The 20,178-nt window shown below is 35.2% G+C and overlaps 1 protein-coding gene across 9 annotated transcripts in view; it reads left to right on the forward strand.

Annotated features, from left to right (window-relative positions):
* SNTG1 (syntrophin gamma 1) overlaps positions 1-20,178 on the forward strand; it is a 337,041-nt gene that overhangs the window by 298,753 nt on the left and 18,110 nt on the right. For all 9 annotated transcript variants that reach the window (XM_085221072.1, XM_085221079.1, XM_085221074.1 and 6 more), the window contains 2 exons: positions 5,847-5,999; positions 9,885-9,977. In XM_085221072.1, the coding sequence (XP_085077198.1) occupies positions 5,847-5,999; positions 9,885-9,977 (246 nt within the window). The remainder of the gene's footprint in view (positions 1-5,846; positions 6,000-9,884; positions 9,978-20,178) is intronic.

A 20,178-nucleotide genomic window follows, 5' to 3' on the forward strand; every position in this document is an offset into this window, starting at 1 on the left:
AAATGAATTTCCATAAATGGAAATGAGTACCACCACACTTACATAAATTTGAGAAAGTAAGAAAGAACTCAGAATAAAAGACCTGAGCATTGCTATCTTTTATTGTAATATTTATTTTTCTGGGATCTATTCTCAGATTTAATTTCCAGCCAATAATACCTCAGAATATGGAGAAATACAACACCTTAATAAATCCCCAAAGAGATGATCATTACATTTTGAGAATTCACTTATTCTCTAATTTATCTTTAACAGAAAACAGCCACAAATGTTTCTCTGGAAAGTATTAGAATAGGGTACTTTTTTCACCCTGAAGATCTCAATTTTTGAAAATTGTCCTCCTATGGCATTGAAATAAACACATTTTTGGGTGGACATTATTAAGGAAGAAACAGATATACTTATGGCACTAACTCAAGGGGAGCCTATATTCAGATTCATGTTCTGATTCAAGTGAGTCTTTGAGATTGCATTATCTTTTAATCAGGAAGAATAAGAAATTATTTTTGCATTTGTGCTTACTACTGTACCTGGTAGGTTACAGGGAATTAACATTTTACTTCTGTTAAGCAATCAGACAGATCTTTATAACGGAAATTTAATTTAAATTAAAACTTATCCTATACTCATAACTATTTTTCCACTTCAGAATGCGTATTTTCATAAAATTTGAACATTGAAAAATACTGTGCCCTGTTTTAGTTTAGCTGTCATTCTCTGGCTATTGAAATAATCATATGTATGCAATTGCAACTTTTTTTTTTTTATGTTTTTGATATTAAAATTCAGAAGGGTCCGAAACAGATGTCACGTGTTTGTACCTGCTTGCATGCAAGTGACATGGGGTGTTTTTTTTTTCTTTATTATTTGATTAATGAGTATTTTTTGGAGAAGTAGTATCTGTTTTTTTTTTCACTTTGGAGTGAATCAGTTTCCTGCTGCCTGTAAATGCTATTAGAACTATCACCATAGCAACTAATGGTGATGCCCGAAAAGAGTGTTCCCAAAGTTTCAGATAAAAAAAAAATAGATCATTAGAATCCCTTAGAAAGGAATTTTGTTTATGTAGATGGGGATAATAAGTGTAAAATAATCAGTACTCTGATGCTAGTGCCAGCAGGTGGAAGGGATGATGTGATCATTTTTTACAGTCATCTTAATATTACTGCACTCTTGAATTGATGGGAGAGAGTTTTGTAAGATAGATTTCTTTTTATTTCAGGACTGCCTAAAGTAGTCCAAAAAGGAAGCAGGTTTTGTTAGGGTTTTTTTTGTTTTTTTTTTTCAGCTCTGTGTTATTAAGAATTATAATCAGTATCACAAACTTTAAGTTTTACCCCACTTTAAAAGAGAAAATAAAATATATCAAGGTCTTTTTTGTCTGTGTATATAACTCTGATTTGAATGGTTTTGAACATCTTACATAATTTATTGCTCATGTCAAAAACTGCTCACCGGTGTCACTGGTATATACAGTTCCACCTCCTAATTACTTTATACATTATATAAATATATACGCATATACATATATAACCTATATTTAACAGGAGAACCAGTATGTAAGACTGTTCTCAAATAAGTCCTTCTGGGTAAATGTCATACATGGAAACCATGGACATTGTTTAATCCTTCACAAAAAATTGTAGAATAGAACAATTGGTCTTCATTGCAGTCAGAGTTCAGGGTCTCTAACATCTTAGTTGATTTAACAAATAGCCAAAATATGAGTATGCATTGGATCAGTTATACATAAAATGAAAAAAATACATGTAATCAAAAAGGAGCACTGTTATTTCTGGAGAGGCCAGTATTTCAAAGAGAAAAAATTCTCTTGCTGTAGAGAAAGTGATGTCATTGCTTAGTGATAAAGAGGCATTCTGCTTTAATTTGAAAGGACCTGCCTAATGAGCCATGCTTAGTTCTCTTAGACAAATTTATTACTCTCACTTAACATGGACATCATTATTAATTAGACAAGCAGGAGTCATACCATCCTGTCAGCAGAGATGCTGGATTACCCTGAAGCTGGGTATAAGCCAAAGACTTTTCTCACCACTCATCCTTCAGCAGGGCTACTTTCCTTCCAGTAGGAAATTAGCATACTGCTACAAGCTTTCTGACTGTTCATCTTCAGAAAGTCTGTATTAATTCACATTGAGAACATCAGGGGTAAATGGTACAGCTGATCATTATCAATATGAAAGATGGCTCAAAAATAAGATGAAATTAGCTATTGACTATAATTGACTTATGAGTAATAATAAAAATGCAGGGTCAAAATACAAAGTTGTAACCTCATTTATACAGAGTAGAACATTATTTTATATTTTAACTGAAGTAAGTGTTTTGTAAAAGTCAATTAGTAATGATTTCTTCTTAATCCAAGCCTATTTTTAAGATTCCTGACAGGTTCATCTTAAACTTCCAGAGAGAATTCTCAGTTGGATACCTGAGACAAAATTTTACTTTGAATTCCAACTTTTTCTAGGATTTTTGAATAGCTTTCTTTTAAGTTTGTGTACTTATTGTTTCCTACAGTTATCTATAATATAAGTGAAAACGGGGTTAAATCTGTGAATTGGTATGTAGGCTTCACTTTTTACGTGCCTGAGCATGAATAGAAACCTAAAGAAAAGTCTTGTAGAAAAAAGGAGCAGAAATGCTAAAGAGAGCCTTGCAGGGACATCAAATTCTTTTTACAAATAGGAGAAAATACTACTAAAGAGAAAGCTACTATCTCATGTGCATGGAGTCATTATAAGTCAAAATATACTATTCAAATATATTTGACTGGATTTTGTTTTTACTGTTACCATTTTTAACCATATCATTACTACATCCATGGCATGGATATCAAAATCACAAGTACATACTGATCATAAGAACTAATTAAATATATATACATATTGTTTGGATAAATTGTCATGCATTTTTTTGATTGTTTGTTTGTTTTTCAATTCAAATAAGAAAAGATACATTCCCATAATATTTATTATTATTTTTCTATGTTATTTTCTGGTATGAAGAAATTCTTTTTTATTATATCTTTCTTTTTTTTTAATAGCTTTGCTTTTCTCTGTTTTGTTAATATGTACATCATGCGTGTAATTTGTCACAGTCTGTAGTGGTTGAAATACTTTAATTTTTTTTGTAAACCACTGAGAAGAAGTGCTACCTTGTATTGATTAAATCTTCTCTGAGTAGAATATGTTCTCATCTTAATGTGTAAATAGCAAAAGCATGGGTTAATATACCAGATCCATTTTATCTCCTTTCTCCCTCCAATCACTAGGATTAATGAAATACTCAGCAGGATCTACTACAACTATTGCTAAAAAATATTGGTAATAAAATGCACAGGCTTTTATTTAATCACTTTGAAAGACTGTTCCAAGATTCTTGCACTTTCGAACACATTTTAACAGAGATCAGTCTCAATACAACTTTTAACACTTTCATTTTCACAATTTATAAAAGAGCACAACCCTTTTACACAGTCAGCATGTTCTTAGTAGGAAGAAAAACACACACACACACACACAAAAAAAAAAAAAAACAGTAAAAATCTGAAAGTCTAACAGTATAATTTGAAAGAGTCACACCTTAACTGTGCCCAGCAGAGCAGAGACATAGAGATATGCATTCTGGAATCAGGCACTGTAATTCCTCCCATTTAAAATCAGGGTCTGTTGCTTCAGTTGCTCGAAGTGACTGCAAATCTTGTAATCCCACATAATGCTGTAGCATTGTTTCAAAAAATGAACAATTGTATTATTATTCATATTTTTTCTCTACTACCTCTTGTCAAAAATAAGTGGAGATGAATTCAAAATATTTCTGTCTGAAATTGCAAGTATGAAGAGTTAAATTATTCCCTGGAAACAACATGTGCCTACACATTACTTTTGTTAAACTACATCCTGAATAGGTCTATTTGATTATGGACCAATAAGTGTATCAGTCAGGTGTAGTTCTGAGGCCCGGATGAATTTAAGACTCCACTACAGACCTATTAGCTGAAAAGTGCTGCTACACTGTATGAAGTAGCTGTTCTTCCTGGGAAGAAGGAAGCTGGATTGGCCATCACCTTTATTCAGCCAGTTCCTGATAGAGTTTATATTGCCAGGTACTGGATGGTATGTTTTATGTTGATACCCATATTCACAAAATTAAACATTTGTCATAGTGATGCTGTTCTGTGTACTTCAAGGCTGAGCATGCAGTGTAACAGAGTTGTCATTTATAGCAACCCAGACATTATGACCAGTATTTTGAATGCTGGCCAAATCCTACTGTAACCAGAATTGACAGAGAAGTATTTTCCATAGGAGACAGACTTATTTAGCTACATCTAACTAGTTCATCTAGTTCATCTGAACACAAGTGAATAGTCTGTATTTATTTTTGAGTATGCTGTTTTTAAAGTAAAAAAAGCCTATGTTCATTCTGGTTTTTCTATCCTTCTGTCCATTACTTAATGCTGTTGAGGTGCTAAGCTTAGGAACTGTCGAAAGGTATGTAACAAAGGAGTTCATTGTTTCACAATAGTTGATCATTTTAAATTTTGAACAGCTCAATTTTGTCAAAGTGATTGAAAAGAGAGGCTGTATTGCCTTCACAGCTGTTTTTTTCTAGACACTAAAACTATTTTGAGCCACGAGCACCCAGGAATGGATTCTGTCCTACTTTCTGAGTAGGTCTGTCACTTGAATGAAAAGGAGGAAAGTAGTGCTCATTCCACTACTGCCTTCATCCTTTCTCAAGATTAACAGTTTATCATAGAGATTCCTGTTTTGTACATTTCCATTCTCTGCCAGCTTGAGGTTCTTGGTAGTCTGCCCCAGGTTGGCTTGAACAATATAAGACTTGTATTACTAGTTATGGTCCCCCTTTGGTCTGTTCAGGTTGTGATAACCGATGGCAATACTATCCTGGGAGTCTTCTGTTGATCTCAGTTACAAGCTCTGCAACAGGATAACATGTAGAAATTTCACCTAAGCTACATGTACCCAAATTTTCTGAACTGTTTTCAAGGACAGCTGGTGAGCCTGTGCTTTGTGACAGCTGCTCTACTGTAGTAGGAACAATATTAATTAAAACATTTTCTGCAAGGACATTTTTCACAAGGACAAATTACATGCTAGAATTTTAGCATACAAAGTATCCTCTACTCTTTCAGAAAGAAAAAAAAAATCTTTGAAAAACATTTAAGTGATAGATTTCCTGATTAACTTGATTATTCTTTGATTTGCTAGCAATTAAATGTTACATATTTCTGCAATCAGACATTCCCTGTATGTTGCTGCATTGAAAGTAAGGCTAAAAGTATCTTCCTTCTCCATGTTCAAAGCCAGCAAACTAATCACTGCTCGCCAACATAGTCTCTGCTAGTAATATACAGCTGTATACAAAATTTATGGTGGACATTTAAACCATCAGAAATATGGGCTTATTTTATCTAGCTTCCATAGGCAAAGAAGAGCAGATGGGCTTTTTAGATACTTAAATAAATCTTTTGCTTCCTTTAGCCAGCCTTTCAAACTAGGATGAGAGAATCACACAGATCAGAGAAACTTAGCTTTTTGTTCTCACGTGAATAGAAAGTGGTTGCCTTTTGTATTATTTACTCAATTTAAAGACATTTAGCTGATAACATTTTTCACTATTTGTTAAAAATAGTGAAATTTATGCCAGATATACTACGTTGTTCTGTACCATCCTGAATATCAGAATCCTGTTTAAAATTATTTGAGATGTCCATGTTTAGGCTAGATTTGGGGCATATTTGCAACAAAAGAAATATTTATCGATGTATGCCAGATTATATAACTTCAGGTTTTCATCAGGACAGTGATCTACTGGACCGGCGGAAACATTGTTTTGGTGTCCAATCTGAATCTGGAGAAGATCTTTACTTTTCCGTGGAATTAGAGTCTGACCTAGCACTATGGGAAAAGGCATTCCAGACAGCAACTTTTTTAGAAGTTGAACGGATACAGGTAAGAACAACTGCCTTGATGATGGCCTTCTGGTACATTAACAGATTATGACAAAATAAAGACTTAAATGAAGATGTTCTCTGTCCTTATGGAACTCTCAAATTATTATTATTGAAGAAAGATATGAGAAAAAAAAATGAGAGAAAAAAAACATAAAAATTATTATTAAAAAGTTATCATCCTAATGGATGTTTTAATGTTCCAAGCATTAAAAATAATGTGGATGGAAGTTTTAATTGAAGTTGCCACGAATTCTGTACACACTCCTGCAAAATCATTAGTGTATTACCCTGTTAAGATATTTGCTAATACTCACTTTCCATACCATCATTTTCTGCATCCTCGTGTTAACACAAGCTCTGATGGTTGTTTGGTTTTTAAAGTTATCTTTATTTAGACAAATTGTTAGCTACACACACACACACACACATATATATATATGTATACGTATATATGACATTCTGACCTATAAACCAATATTGTAGATGGACTGAGCACTAGCTAATACACCAATGGTGATCCATTTTGTAAATGATGCACTACTCTCAGTTTTAATGCTTATTACGTTTGTTGGAGGAGGAGTTTGAGAAGGTTCCATTTGTATCTTTTAAGTTGATGCGCTCTGCTACCATTTACAGGAGCTACTCTTACCTTTTGAGCTCTGGTTATTGTGCTAAAGAATACTAATGTAGTTTTTCTAAATACAATTTTCAACAGCGTATACCTCTGCTACTAAATATTTAAGATGCTTTGTCTTTCCTGTATAACTAACTGTAATGTTGTTCACAGAAAGCCTACTGCACCATCCATAAAGGAAGATACAGCAATTTTATAAAATAACTTTCAACCCTGAATTCACTTCATATTTGTTTGTCTCTGATACTGAATCGTTCTTTAGCATTCCTAGCTCAGTTTTTTCTCTCGAGTATGAGAACTTCATTAATTCAAAATTACTCCTGTCTCCAAAAAGAGATTCTCTAGAAAACTTATCCTCAGATTTTTAACTTCTTGCACTGTTTGATGTATAAAGTAGCAGTGAAGAAGTCAAGGTATTTATTTCCTGAGTCTAAATGATTACAGCACATTTGAAAAAGTGGACAAACAACCATCTTGTGATAGATTATTGCTGTGGAACATACACTTATAATTTCACCCCTCTTTCTTGCCTCTCTTTCTGTATCCAAGTTTGGAAATCAAACAAAACAAAATGTTCATTTTTTTTTTTTTTATAATATAACTGGCCTTGGTTCCTCTATTTTCTTTCAGCAATCTGTTGCTGCTTTTATCCATCAATTTCCAGATGAATATGAAGTCTGGTTGGAATAGATGGTGATATAATTTGTCTCTTAAAAATTCTTTCATTGCTCTGAGAGGAAAAAAGGGAGCTGGTTCAAAATCAAGGCATCAACTATAAATGTTTCCTAAAGTTCTGTTTTATGCAGTTATATTCATATAAATATTCATATTTCGTGTGAATGATAGTATGCAGGTTTGTCATATTATGAAATCATGTAATTTTGAGAATGTAACCACTCTTTAAAACAACCATTTAAAATTATTCAGATGTTTTGCATATTGTGCTATAATCATGCAAGTAATAATAGTGTTTCTCAACTAATACAAGTTAGCATTCACCTCTACTGAGTTTAAATTTTATATACATCTAAAGAATATATAACAAATGCAAATATTTAAAAAATGCCTCACTACAACTATGTGTAATTTCTATTTAAGCCTAATTGATAGCTTTTGCCAGGTGTCTATCTAAAACAAAAGTTAGGCAGAGAAGTTTTTGCAGAAAGAATCAAGCTGATAATAATTTGGCTATAGTAAGTGATATGATACTATAGTGTGTGTTATCATAATATGTTATGGTCACTCTTTAGTTAGTTTTATTTAGAGTAGCAAAAGTAACTGATGGTCTTTTATAATTAACTATTAAAACAATTAAGAAAGAAGTTAAAATGGAGATCTTTTTTCCTATCTCACAGCTTTGTGAAGAATCATGAAACTGAAATATATAAATAATGAGGTGCAATTATATGATTGCCAAGTTCATGTAAAGTTCCTACTATTTATGCTATTTTTTCTCCATTTCCATCATCTTTTTTTTTGTTTGTTTGTTTTCTTATTTGTACTGTATTTGCTTGTGACCTAATACAAAGATTATTATGTAAGCTGCTTCATAGTGCCTTGCTTTAGAACTTTGTCTCCTCCCAAATTGAATCTGAGTTTGAGTCTGAGTTGTATCTTGGACGTATAGTCTGGTTTCCTTTTGCTTTAGATATAGCTTATAGTAGGATTACAATTTATCATTTTTTCCATAAGTTAGACTGGATGTTATTTAGGAAGTAGACTCTAAAGAAAATAATGCTCTGAGTCATCTCCTTCAGCCCCTGACCCACTGAATTATTCAGAAACTCAATTTAAGGTTCTGTATTGTGTGGAAGAACAAGAAATGAATCCTGGATTATTTTCTTCTGTCTTTTGAGAGGGGGATGCTTCTGTTTTGATGAGATTTTTATGACCTATATGTGAAAAAACAATTATCAAAGCCAAACTTCCTCAATATTTTTATCAATCACTCTTAAAGACTAAAATATGTGATAAATGTATACAAACTTCTTAATTATCAAGTCTCCTAGGAAGAATTACTTCATACAATCAGCCACTCCACTGGCAGCCTGCATATTATGATGCACTTTCTTACCACTGATGCCCATGTTGTACTGAATGAGGCCTTTTTCCACAGGCTGTGTATTGCCTTGAAGAAAGAGCCTACAGCCTGGGAATTGGGTAGCTTTTTCAATGCAACACTAAGCCTAGGCTGAGATGTCCTGCTTCTCATAAATCTTATCTTCTCAGTGAAGCTTATTAGCTCAGGCACAGAGCTATGTTTAAGCAGTGTTGTTCTGGATGTAGCTGTGCCAGCTCAGTGTGTCTTGTAGACTGCTGCTGCTGCTGAAGGGGAGGTCAGATGAATTACACAGCGATATATATTTTGAATCTGAGATACTGTCTCGTTGCCAAATTTCTATTCTAAGTAAAGGCTGTGTGTCTGTTCTAGATAACTTGGAGGTCTGCGAATAAAAATGTAGTTGTTTTACATATACTGTAAGAAGTTAGTAAAATAATTCTGCAAAATTATTTTGCTTTGCATGCAAAACTTGACCATTTTGCACTTGAGAATGTATTAAGTAGTAAATCACTCTGAAATACATTACTTTCTACTGATGAATGCTTTTTTCCTCTACTAATGAGGTATAGCCAAAGCCAATATCATCTCCTTTTCTAACAATAATGATTTAGATTCAAATTTTACATTTTCATAGCAGTTTTATGCTATGGCTGCTCAAAAAAAAAAAAACAAAAACCCACAATTTCATTTGCTATCGTAAATACAAATACCATATGACTGTGACAAAACAGAGTTAAATCATTGATTTTGTGATTAAAAATTGTCATTTTTTTCGTGCATTTATAATTATAATGACCAAGTACATCCCTGTACTGTCTGAATTCAGATTTTATACATCTAGTGAAATACATGGAATTTTTTCACTTTTGTAAGAAAATAAAACAGTCACTTTTCCACATCCACTTTAACAGTAAGAAATCTTCAATTTCATGAGGGACATTTATAGCTTTCACACCTTTGGTGGTTCACATAATAGCATATGACTTACTGTTACTCAGCAGTAAATTGGCCTATTTACACACAAATTGCTTTTCATTTTTCCTTTTTTTTTTTTTTTTTTTTTTTTCAGATGCTAATTTTGAGATACATGTACAATAAAACAAAGAAATTCTGGTCCTAGAAAGAAGTTGAAGAAATGTTTTCTATGTGTTCTGTGGTAACTGCCTTCTCTGATTTTTTGTTTACAGTGCAAGACATATGCCTGCGTTTTGGAAAGCCATCTCATGGGGCTTACCATTGACTTTAGCACAGGCTTTGTCTGTTTCGATGCTGCAACAAAGGTAAAGATCTAAGACTTCTTTCCATCGTGGTACTATTATTTCTCGTAATTTCTTACACTTTAAGATAAATAGTACATCCTTAAAATGTACCATTTTTTCTTTGTACTCTTGCAACAGATCATATAGTGTCAACTCTCAACACTCATGCTTTAGTTTAAACTTAGAGGTGATTTCTAAATGATAAGAAAATCTGTATTTTGTAATGTGCGTGTTACTGAAAACTCAATGCCAACTTGAAACAGTATCTTCATTTTTTAATTTCATATGAAACCCAGACTGATTCAGCTTGATGTTTCTTTCATTGATGCGTCCTATTTTTTTGAAAGGAAAGAATCTTAAATTCAATCTGATTCATAAGCTTTAAAAGGAACATATCTTTCTTTTCTCCTGATTGGGCATGTGTTTTATTATGGAAACTCCCAAAATATTTTCTTAGATATCTTTGCTCAGAGATCTTCAAAAAGAGAAATATGATCATACAAATATTTTTGGTACTTCTGCTGCCTAACCCATGCATCAAAATTGTGCAGGATCCAAAAGGGGCAGCCAGTTCATAGAATCATAGAAATCACCAAGGTAGGAAAAGACCTCCAAGATCATCCAGTCCAACGTCCACCTACCACCAGTATTTCCCCACTAAACCATGTCCCTCAGTGCCACACGTATACATTTCTTTCACGGATCTCATCTCATTGGGCAGCTCATTCCAGTTCCTGACCACTTTTGCAGAAGAAGTTTTTCCTAGTATCTAACATGAACTTCTCCTGATGCATTTTGAGGCCATTCCTTCTTGTCCAAAGGGTAGATATTTGGGAGAAGAGGCCGACTCCCACTTTGCTGCAAACTTCTTTCAGGGAGTAATAGAGAATGATAAGGTCTCCCCTGCATCACTTTTTCTACAAACTAAACAATCCCAGTTCCCTCAGCTGCTCCTCATAAGGCTTGTGGTCCAGACTCTTCACTGGCTTCATTGCCCTCATCTGAACACACTCTAGGATCTCACTGTCTTTCTTGTAGTGAGAGGCCCAAAACTGAACACAGTTCTTGAGATGTGGTGTCACCAGTGCTCAGCACAGGGGGACAATCACCTCCCTGCTTCTGCTGGTTACACTATTTCTGATAGAAGCTGGGATGCTACTGGCCTTCTTGTCCACTTGGGCACACTTTTGGCCCATGTTCAGCTGAGCATCAACCAACATCCCTAGGTTCTTTCCCTACACACAGTCTTTCGGCTACTCTTCCCAAGCCTGTCATGTTGCTTGGAGTTGTTGTTGCCCAAGAGCAGGACCCAGCACTTGATCTCGTTGGACTTCATCCCATTGGCCTCAGCCTAGAAGTCCAGCCTGTCCAGATACATCTGAAGGGCCTTCCTAGTCCCAGGTTGACACTTTCTCCCAGCTTCGTGTCATCTGCAGACTTACTGAGCCCCTCATCCATGTCATCAGTAAAGATATTAAACAGAAGAGGCTCCAGTACTGACTGCTGGGGAACGCTACTCATCAGCAGTCACCAGCTGGATTTAATTCCATTCATCACCAATTCAATTCAGTTCAATTCAACTATTGTCACTATATCTCATGCTTTTCTAGTTGGTATGAAAAATACTCAGTACAACTGGTGACAGGTGAATAATATGCCATCACTTTCTTCATTGTATTAATACAGGTCTGAATCTCAATAAAGTCTCAGTAAAGGTGAGAGTGGTCACTACTAACTGTTGAAAATGCCCTTTTCTCCAAAGAATGTGCTTCTACCCTATATCTCTAGTCAGTCCTTCTGACCACATTACTCCATTGATCAAACTCCTTTTTCTTCCCACTTCAATCTACTTTTTGCACAAGTTGGGATGAATTGAAACCCAGATTCTTGTGTGGACTTTCTTGTTGTTGTTGTTGTTAAGCAAATTATCTTTTAAGATCCATCAATACATGAAGATACTTGATTGGGTAGGCTGGTCTCTGCCTTGTGGAAGCACTGCTTTCTTCCCTACTCAAACGAAAGCCACACTGCACATCCAAGTAGCAGAAGATCCACAATGCAAGATGACTGAAATTAAGCTTTGATGATTTGATAACAGCATAAGAAAACTAAAAAGGAGTGACCTCAAGTTGTGTCCGGGGGGGGTTCAGGTTGGATATTAGGGAGAATTTATTCTCTGAAAGAGTGGTGAGATATTATAAAGGGCTGCCCAGGGAGGTGGAGGAGTCACTTTTCTTGAAGATGATTAAGGAAAGGATAGATGTACTTAGGGACAAAGTTTAGTGGGCAATATTGGTGGTAGTTAAACAGTTGTTCTAGATGATCTTAGAAGTCTTTTCCAAACATTCATGATTCTATGGTTCTATGTCATGCAAATTTCCATCTTCCAGGGTGCCCACACTTGAGAAGACTCTGACTCATAAAGCCGTATAAAACCATAGGTCAATTTTACTCATTTTCCTCTTGCCTTCATCTTTAAAGCCATGAAACCACATGGTGAAGCTGATCCTTCTATTGTGGCTTCCAGGGTCAGCATGCAAAAAGCTGTAAAATTTTAAGCCATGCACAATCTTAGCGGACTGTCGGGGGATCTTGAGGATCTAAACAGTGATGAAAGAAGTACATGTTTAAAGAACCAGCAGGATGTGTCACCAAAGTGTGACTGAAGTTAGATGAGAAAGGGTAATATGCATCATCTGACAGATTGTGCTGGTCCTCCTCCCTGTCTCCTGCTAGCCTTGCAGTGAATATCAGTCCACAAAGCATTTGTTGATTCCAGACCAGCTCTAGCAATCTCTGTTGATACCATACATTCACTGCACTTCAATATGGGCTGCAAGGAGAAGCAGTGGTCTCCTGCTGATCTGTCAGATCCATCATTAACCACCTCCTATCCCACTCTAATCTCCAAAACTCCCAACAGCACCCTAAGAAAAGCTGCATGTTGTGGCAGGAGTGATTTCCCCTGAAAAAATATTTTCTGTTTTTTGAAAGTTACTCTTATCTCCTTGTTTTTCCATCTTTTCCACTTTCACTGCCCATGTATTTCTTTGTATTTCTTGTGCTTTTGCCTGATAAAAACAGTTTTGCCTTAACGCTTGCTAGTTTTCTTTTAAAAATATGTTACCTTCAAGAATGGAGGGAAAGACCAATGACTGTAAAGCTCAGGCATCAATACACAGAGAATCCTAATGTTTTCAGGGTTGATTTTTACCTTTGATATAGAAAAACAGGCAACCAGAATGCACAGTTTAAGATAAATACATGTTCTGTTAGCATGCATACCAGAGAGCTGACAAATGCTAATCCATTTTCATGAGCTCCTTAATAGGAAAAGCATTATGTCCACTATTGTGATTGTGGCAGATGTAGGTTGTGACTCATAATGTTCTTCAACAGTACTGCTATATGCACATAAAATGAAACATAAACTTGAAGTGTTTAGTCACACGAACTAGAAGTATTATTTCTTTACCTAATGCTCAAAAACTCTTTGCAAGTAAAGAACCATGAAAATGAAAACAAACAAACAAAAAAAAAAAGAAAAATGGAAAGAAAAATGGAAATCAGTCTGTAGAACAAGGAAAGCATGAATAAAATTTAAACTAAGTTATCAATATTTTATGGATGTATCAATATAAGTTTGTAAGTTAAGATTGTATGAGTGTCCTAGGAACTACCACATGAAGTAAGAAACTCAAGATTAAAGACAAAAATGCTTCTTGAAATGCTGTACTATTCATGAACAATTGCATCTAGTTGTTGTCTAGACTGCATACATTTTCACAATTAGCATTTCAGAAAACAGTACAAACTTTATTTTTCATAAGTCACTGTAGTAGAAAAATTGTGTTCAGTCACAGATTTCATAATTCCTAAAATAAATAGAAAATCCCCAAATAGATAGAGAATATGAATAAATTGGCTGCCAGTAGCAGTTGTGATTCTTTTGCTACCTGCTCACTTCTATTATTTTTCCATTACTCATATGAAATTCAACTTCTCCTTTTTCCATTAGCACTGAACTGTAAGGCATATTCTATAGACTCTGGAGTTCAATGTCAAATAACTCATTCAGTCCAGCTTTTACTCACTGCAGAATAGTACTACAAACAGAAAATATTTTACAGAAGTTGAAGGGATCTTGGACAAGTACTTGGAGGATTGTATGGCGCTGCTGAATCAACGGCCTGAACCTTTGATTGATCACCTGAGGCGAGCAATGAGTCAGCCACAGGAGCACAGGTGAAGGCAATTCACCTGTGCTGCAGGAAGGGGTGGAGCCTGGCTCCACCTCTCCTAGACCCGTTTAAGAGCTGACTGCCAGCAGGGAAGGAGCTCTCTGGAGATCTGCTCCATCAGGAGTTCATCTCTTGAGCCCGGAACAGGGTGAGTGACTTTCTCTCATTACTCCAATATAAATTATATTAGCCAAGCTCCTGGATATATACATACATACACATATACACCATCTGTATATCCATTGATTAAACGGAGGATAGATCTAATGAATACCATTAAATGAACAAGCAACATCAGTTTTACAAAGTCTTTTAAGCTGCAAAACTTTGGATGCTGCAATTGCATTAGGATAGACATTTCTACTCTTCCACACTTCTTGGTTTTGATCATTTTTGAGAACAAGATACTCGGATAGATAGATAGACCTTTGCTATATACCACTATGGTAGTTGTTAATACTCTCAAGAATAAGTATCCACAGGTTACGTCTAAATCAATGGTTCTGCTATTAAATGACAGCTGACATAACAGCGCTTGGAGAAATCTGATAAAATTAGTGTTGATATTCTAAAAATTCTTAATATTCTGAAAAAAAAAAAAGTGAATAATTGCAAGAACAGACTGGTGTTGGCCAGGAAAAGGAATTTTAGAACCCCCAGTGCACTGCATGATGTCATGATGTGGAGTAGCAATGGAAAACCATGAAGCCATGACGCTAATATGAAGAGAGCCTCTGTGGGAGACTTACCAGTTGCAACGATTGTACACAAAAATTCATTTTTTTGTTTTTTTTTATTTATTTATCTTTTATTATCTTTTTCCTTTGATAACTAGAGAAAAGTTTTGAAAACAAAACTTGATATAAACTTTCTCTTGTGATGTGATTCTTCAGGAAAAAAATATTTTAAGATAAATTATCTGTTTTCTATGGGTTTCACATTATATTTCTTAGACAAACTCATAGTTTTTAAAAGGTTTCATTTTGAAATATTCCCTTACTCTCTTTCACATTCAACTTCTAATTTTTACTTATCTATTTATTTATTTATTTATTTGTGATGTTTTGATATTTCCCAGAACACAGAGCTCAAATGCTAGCTTCTGAACATAACTGAAAAATCCTTTTTAGTACTGTGGTGTAGTATAAGTTTTCAGGTAATTTCTGTTTTATTCTAAAATGTGTGCACGTGGTTTTGTAAGTATTCTCTTTTAATCACTATTGAACTGAGAGTGAACTATTTTTTAATAGTGAATAATCACTCACTACTAAACTTAAGCCAAGTTCTTCATTTTATGGTATGAACCATTGGCCAGCTTTTCCAATACTCATGTTATTGAAGCAATTAAACAATATTTGATTTGTTTTCACTTCTTATACTTCCAGTTAATAAATACACTTTTCCAACATGCCTGACAAAACTTCACAGATGTTCTAAAATCCAAACTCACTACTAACATTCATATGGACAAAGCAGTTATTGTGAGATATTGTGACCACAAGACAGTAGAGATCAGAATCTTACATGGAAAAAACAAGGCGATAAGTAGAATTGCAACCTTTTAGAGACTTTTAGAGAGAGAGCTTTGACCTCTTCAAGGATCTACTTGGAGGTATCCCATAGTTAAAGCACTGGGCCCAGCTAAGAGGGCCCAAGAAAGTTGGTTGATATTCAAATCCATTGGCCCCAATGGGAGTGTTGAGGGAGCTGGCAGAAGAGATTGTCAAGCCACTCTCTATCATCTTTGAAAAGTCATGAAGAATGAGAGAGATCCCTAAGGACTAGCAGATAGCAATATCACTCCAGTCTTCAGAAAGAGGAAGAAGGATCAGGGTAACTACAGATCAGTCAGCTTCACTTCCATTCCTGGGAAGATGATGGAACAGATTATTCTGCATGTCACCTCCAAGCAGACAGCAGAAAAGAAGATTATCAAGAGTAGTCAACATGGTTTTACCAAGGGGAAACCTTGCTTGACCAATCTGGTATCTGGGTAAATGGAGGCAGAGTAGTAGATGTTGTGTATTTGAACTTGAGCAAGGTGTTTGATGCTGTCTTCCATAGTAATGTAAGTTTGGAAGTGTGAGGTAAACGAGTGGACAATAGGGTGAACTGGGAACTGGCTTACTGGCAGAGATCTGAGTGTTTTGATCAGTGATGTAGATTCTAGTTGGAGGCCTGTAGCTAGTGGTGTTCCTTAGGAGTCCGTACTTAACAGATCTTGCTCAGTGTCTTCTTCAGTGACCTGGATGAAGGAATAGAAGGCACCCTCAGCAAGTTTGCTGGTCATGTGAAGCTGGGAGGAGTGCTTGACAAACGAGAAATTTCCATTCAGCAAGACCTATACAGGATGGAGAGTTGGGCAGAGAGAAACCTGATGAGGTTCAACAAGGGCAAGTGCAGAATCCTACACATGCGTAGGAATAACCACATGCCCCAGTACAGATTAGGGGTTGACCTGCTGGAAGGAAGCTCTTTGGAGAAAGAGCAGGGTGTCCTGATGGTTAACAGGTTGGTCATGAGCCTTCAGTGTGCCCTTGTGGCCAAAAAAAAGGCCAGTGGTATCCTGGGACTTATTAGAAGAGCATGGCCAGCAAGATGTGAGAGGTGATCCTCCCTCTCTGCTCTGGTGAGGCCACATCTGTAATATTATGTCCAATTCTGGCCTCTTCAGGAATCTCCTAGAAGGAATACAGCAGAGGGCCACAAAGTTGATTAGGGGCCTTATCCCACCTCATGCCCAAAAGAGCATCTCACTTATGGCTGAGAGACCTGGGGTGAGACCTGGCACTGTTTTAGCTGGAGAAGACAAGACTGAGAGCGGATCTCACCAATATTTATAAATATCTGTCTAATGGGCAAGACTAAAGTGGATGTAGCCAGATTCTTTTCAAAAGTGCCCAGCAGGACAAGGAACTATGATTAATTTCTATGATGCAGTCCTTCATTTACAGTAGTAATATAGCTGGTATGAAAAGGTCATCTGCGTAATGATCATGTGAAAGCTTCAAGGTAAAATTTGAAATGTCAACTGAAAGTATTTATTAGGTTTTATATATAATCAAAAAATGTTTGATACCATCAGCATATGTAGAAGTTTAAATGTTCTCACAGCATCTAATCCATTATGGACTTCTTCAAAAAATATCCACCATCTTTGAAGTAATTTGTACTATTTGAAATCTGCACTATTTGAAATATTGGAAGAACAAAATTCCCTCTTTCTTCCTCTCATATTCCACTTGTATTCTGCTAAAAGTGAATTCAACAACCTTCGTGAACACTGATTGGATATTTTCCTTTCTGTTGTCTGCTTAATCAAGTTTTCTGGACTCTGTTCAGCTACATCTTGCTTAAGAGAGAGTCGCAAGATATGCAGCATCTACTGCAGACAATTTTTCTTTTGAGATGTTTTATGCCCTAAATGTTATTTTACAAAAAGTACATAAATTCTTAGCATATGCAAAATATCTGTTGCAGGTGTTGAAAGTATACAAATCAAGTAATTTTTACAGCACTGATTATCAGTGTCTACTGTAGAGAATGTTTTTCCCAAGAACTATGATTGCAAGTGGCCACTTCAAATCGTACATTTCTCTAACATTGTCTACTTGTGTTGTTAATTGGCCAACCAGTAATTCAGAAGGACCATACATGAGATGAAAGCCTATTTGAACATGATGCAGTGCAAACACCCATGTTGCTGTTAAGTAAGCTTTAATTTCTTTTCAGTGAGTGTAATCTTTGCAGAACTTTCTAACAGGTGAAGTAAACAGATACACTCAATGATACTAAAGGATCTCATTTTATTATTGCTTATCAAAAAATCATGTCGATTTTTGTTAATCTAAATATACAGGTACACTCCCACAATTTCCTTTTCCAATGTTAGTGTTCTTGTTTCCAAAATCTAATCTGTGCGGTTCTGAACTCCTGCCACATCTTCATTCCATTTCTCCCTAAGCATTTTCTGTGTGTATTAAAAAAGGAAATAAGCCTGCACTTTTGTGTGTGTCTGATCCAATAACTTTCTCTTATTTTATTCACTATGAATAGCAAAATATATATTCCATTTTTCTATTGTCTCTCAATAAAGCCCCAAAAGAATACAGCAGACCTTTTTATCAGGATATGTACTACCAGTGTCAGAGAATTCTACAATTTAGCCATTTTCAATTACCTTTAATACGCTCTGTCTGTAATATGTGTGCATCTATATATTCTTTTTGCCAGTATTTAAACATGGTGAAGCTGGTTTATGCCCAATTGGATTCATTGCTCTATATCTTAGAACACTACTAAAGTGCATTCATTATCAGGAAGAAAACACCACAGCAGTATTTGAGGCGTGCTTTTTATTTCTATTTTTCCAGCTTATTTCCAGTTATTGGTTTCAATAACTATTCAGTTACTTCTCCTGAGGTCAGAGAGAGATCAATGTATCATCAAATCATAATCAGAGAATCACAGAATAGCTTGGATTGGAAGGGACATCAAGGATCATCAAGTTCCAATCCCTGGACACATTGCACACTTCAAGAAAGAGAATACATTGCAAACAATAAATAGCATTGCAATATATATACATTTTTAATATCAAATGTCTACTCTGTAACACAGAGCAGAATTTGTCTGAATTTCTTAATTTATATAGGAAGAAACTCCTTCTAAGTAAGTATCTGAAGATCTGTGCGAAAAAAGAAAGGAGATCCAGAGTTCAGTTATGGAGAAGGCAGAAGGCAACTAGACTCACTTCAGGGTAAAAATTTAACTCATGTAAGCAAATATTTATTCCATACTTAGAAACTGACACATTGAACAAACAGCTACTGTACCTTTGAAATAAATGCAGCATGGTTCTTACAATCCTGCTTTGTACTGAAGGAATAAATTTTTGATAGGTTATCCATCGCTATTAAGCAAATAAACTATACTCTTTTAGCATTCTGTGTATCTTCTGTAATTGACAAGGCCAATTTTATTTTATTAGGGATGACTTCCTTTCTTTTTTCCTATATCTTTTATTTTTTATCCTCCATGTCCTCTCCTGTCTTTCCTTTTGCAGTTATAAAGCTACAGAAGTTGACAAAGAAAATTGCCTTGTACCATAATTATTTTGTAGTAAGATGCTCTCCAGAAATCAGTAACACAGTAGAACTGAACGTGAACAATTTCTTAATCCTTAATCCTGCTGCTATCATTATGGGCAAAATGCCTCTTTACAAGAATGCCATGTTTCTCAATTACAACTGAGACACACAAATTAAGGTATATACAAGATGTCCAAAGACCCAATTACTTTTATTCTTGAATCCACTGGACATTTTTGATCCACTGGACATTTTTACATGATTTAGTTTGACTTATAGGAGTATCATTAATTTTAGTCAGATGATAGTCAGATGAGAAACATTAGTTTGAAAGGTGTATGCTGAAATTTAGAATGATTGAGTAATATATATAAAATAGAGATTTGCCGTAGAAAGCTAAAGAGAAGCATAATTCAATCAGTCAGATTATCAAGAATAAAAGAAGATATTAATGGAAAATACAACTATAGCTTTTTGAAGATGTCAAAGAAAAGACAACAGAAGACAGTTCAGTAATGAAACTATAGGCCATAAATTAATTCTATTCTGGTTGAAGGCTCTCATGTTGACAAAATATTGGGTTGTTGGTTTTTTTTTTCTGTAGTGCCAATGCAAAATGCCCTTGCTAAATCATATAATTATCACAGAGCTGTGAAGTAGGCAGATGCAAAGAGTATGTATATTTCTCATAGTTAGGTAAATAAAAATTCAAGGATAAACTGCTTATTCACTGTTGGTTTGGTAATCTAGTCTTTGTTTAGTGTGAATCAAGCTTCTTGACCAATTAGAGGACCAAAACCAACACTCCAGTCATACCCTAAACTAAGGTAACAGTGATTTACCACTATACTGGTACAATTGTTTAGAGCACTATCAGGAAAAGGGATAACT

Source organism: Meleagris gallopavo, chromosome 3, assembly GCF_905368555.1.
Source record: "Meleagris gallopavo chromosome 3, MGAL_WU_HG_1.1, whole genome shotgun sequence".
NCBI classification, from domain to species: domain Eukaryota; kingdom Metazoa; phylum Chordata; class Aves; order Galliformes; family Phasianidae; genus Meleagris; species Meleagris gallopavo.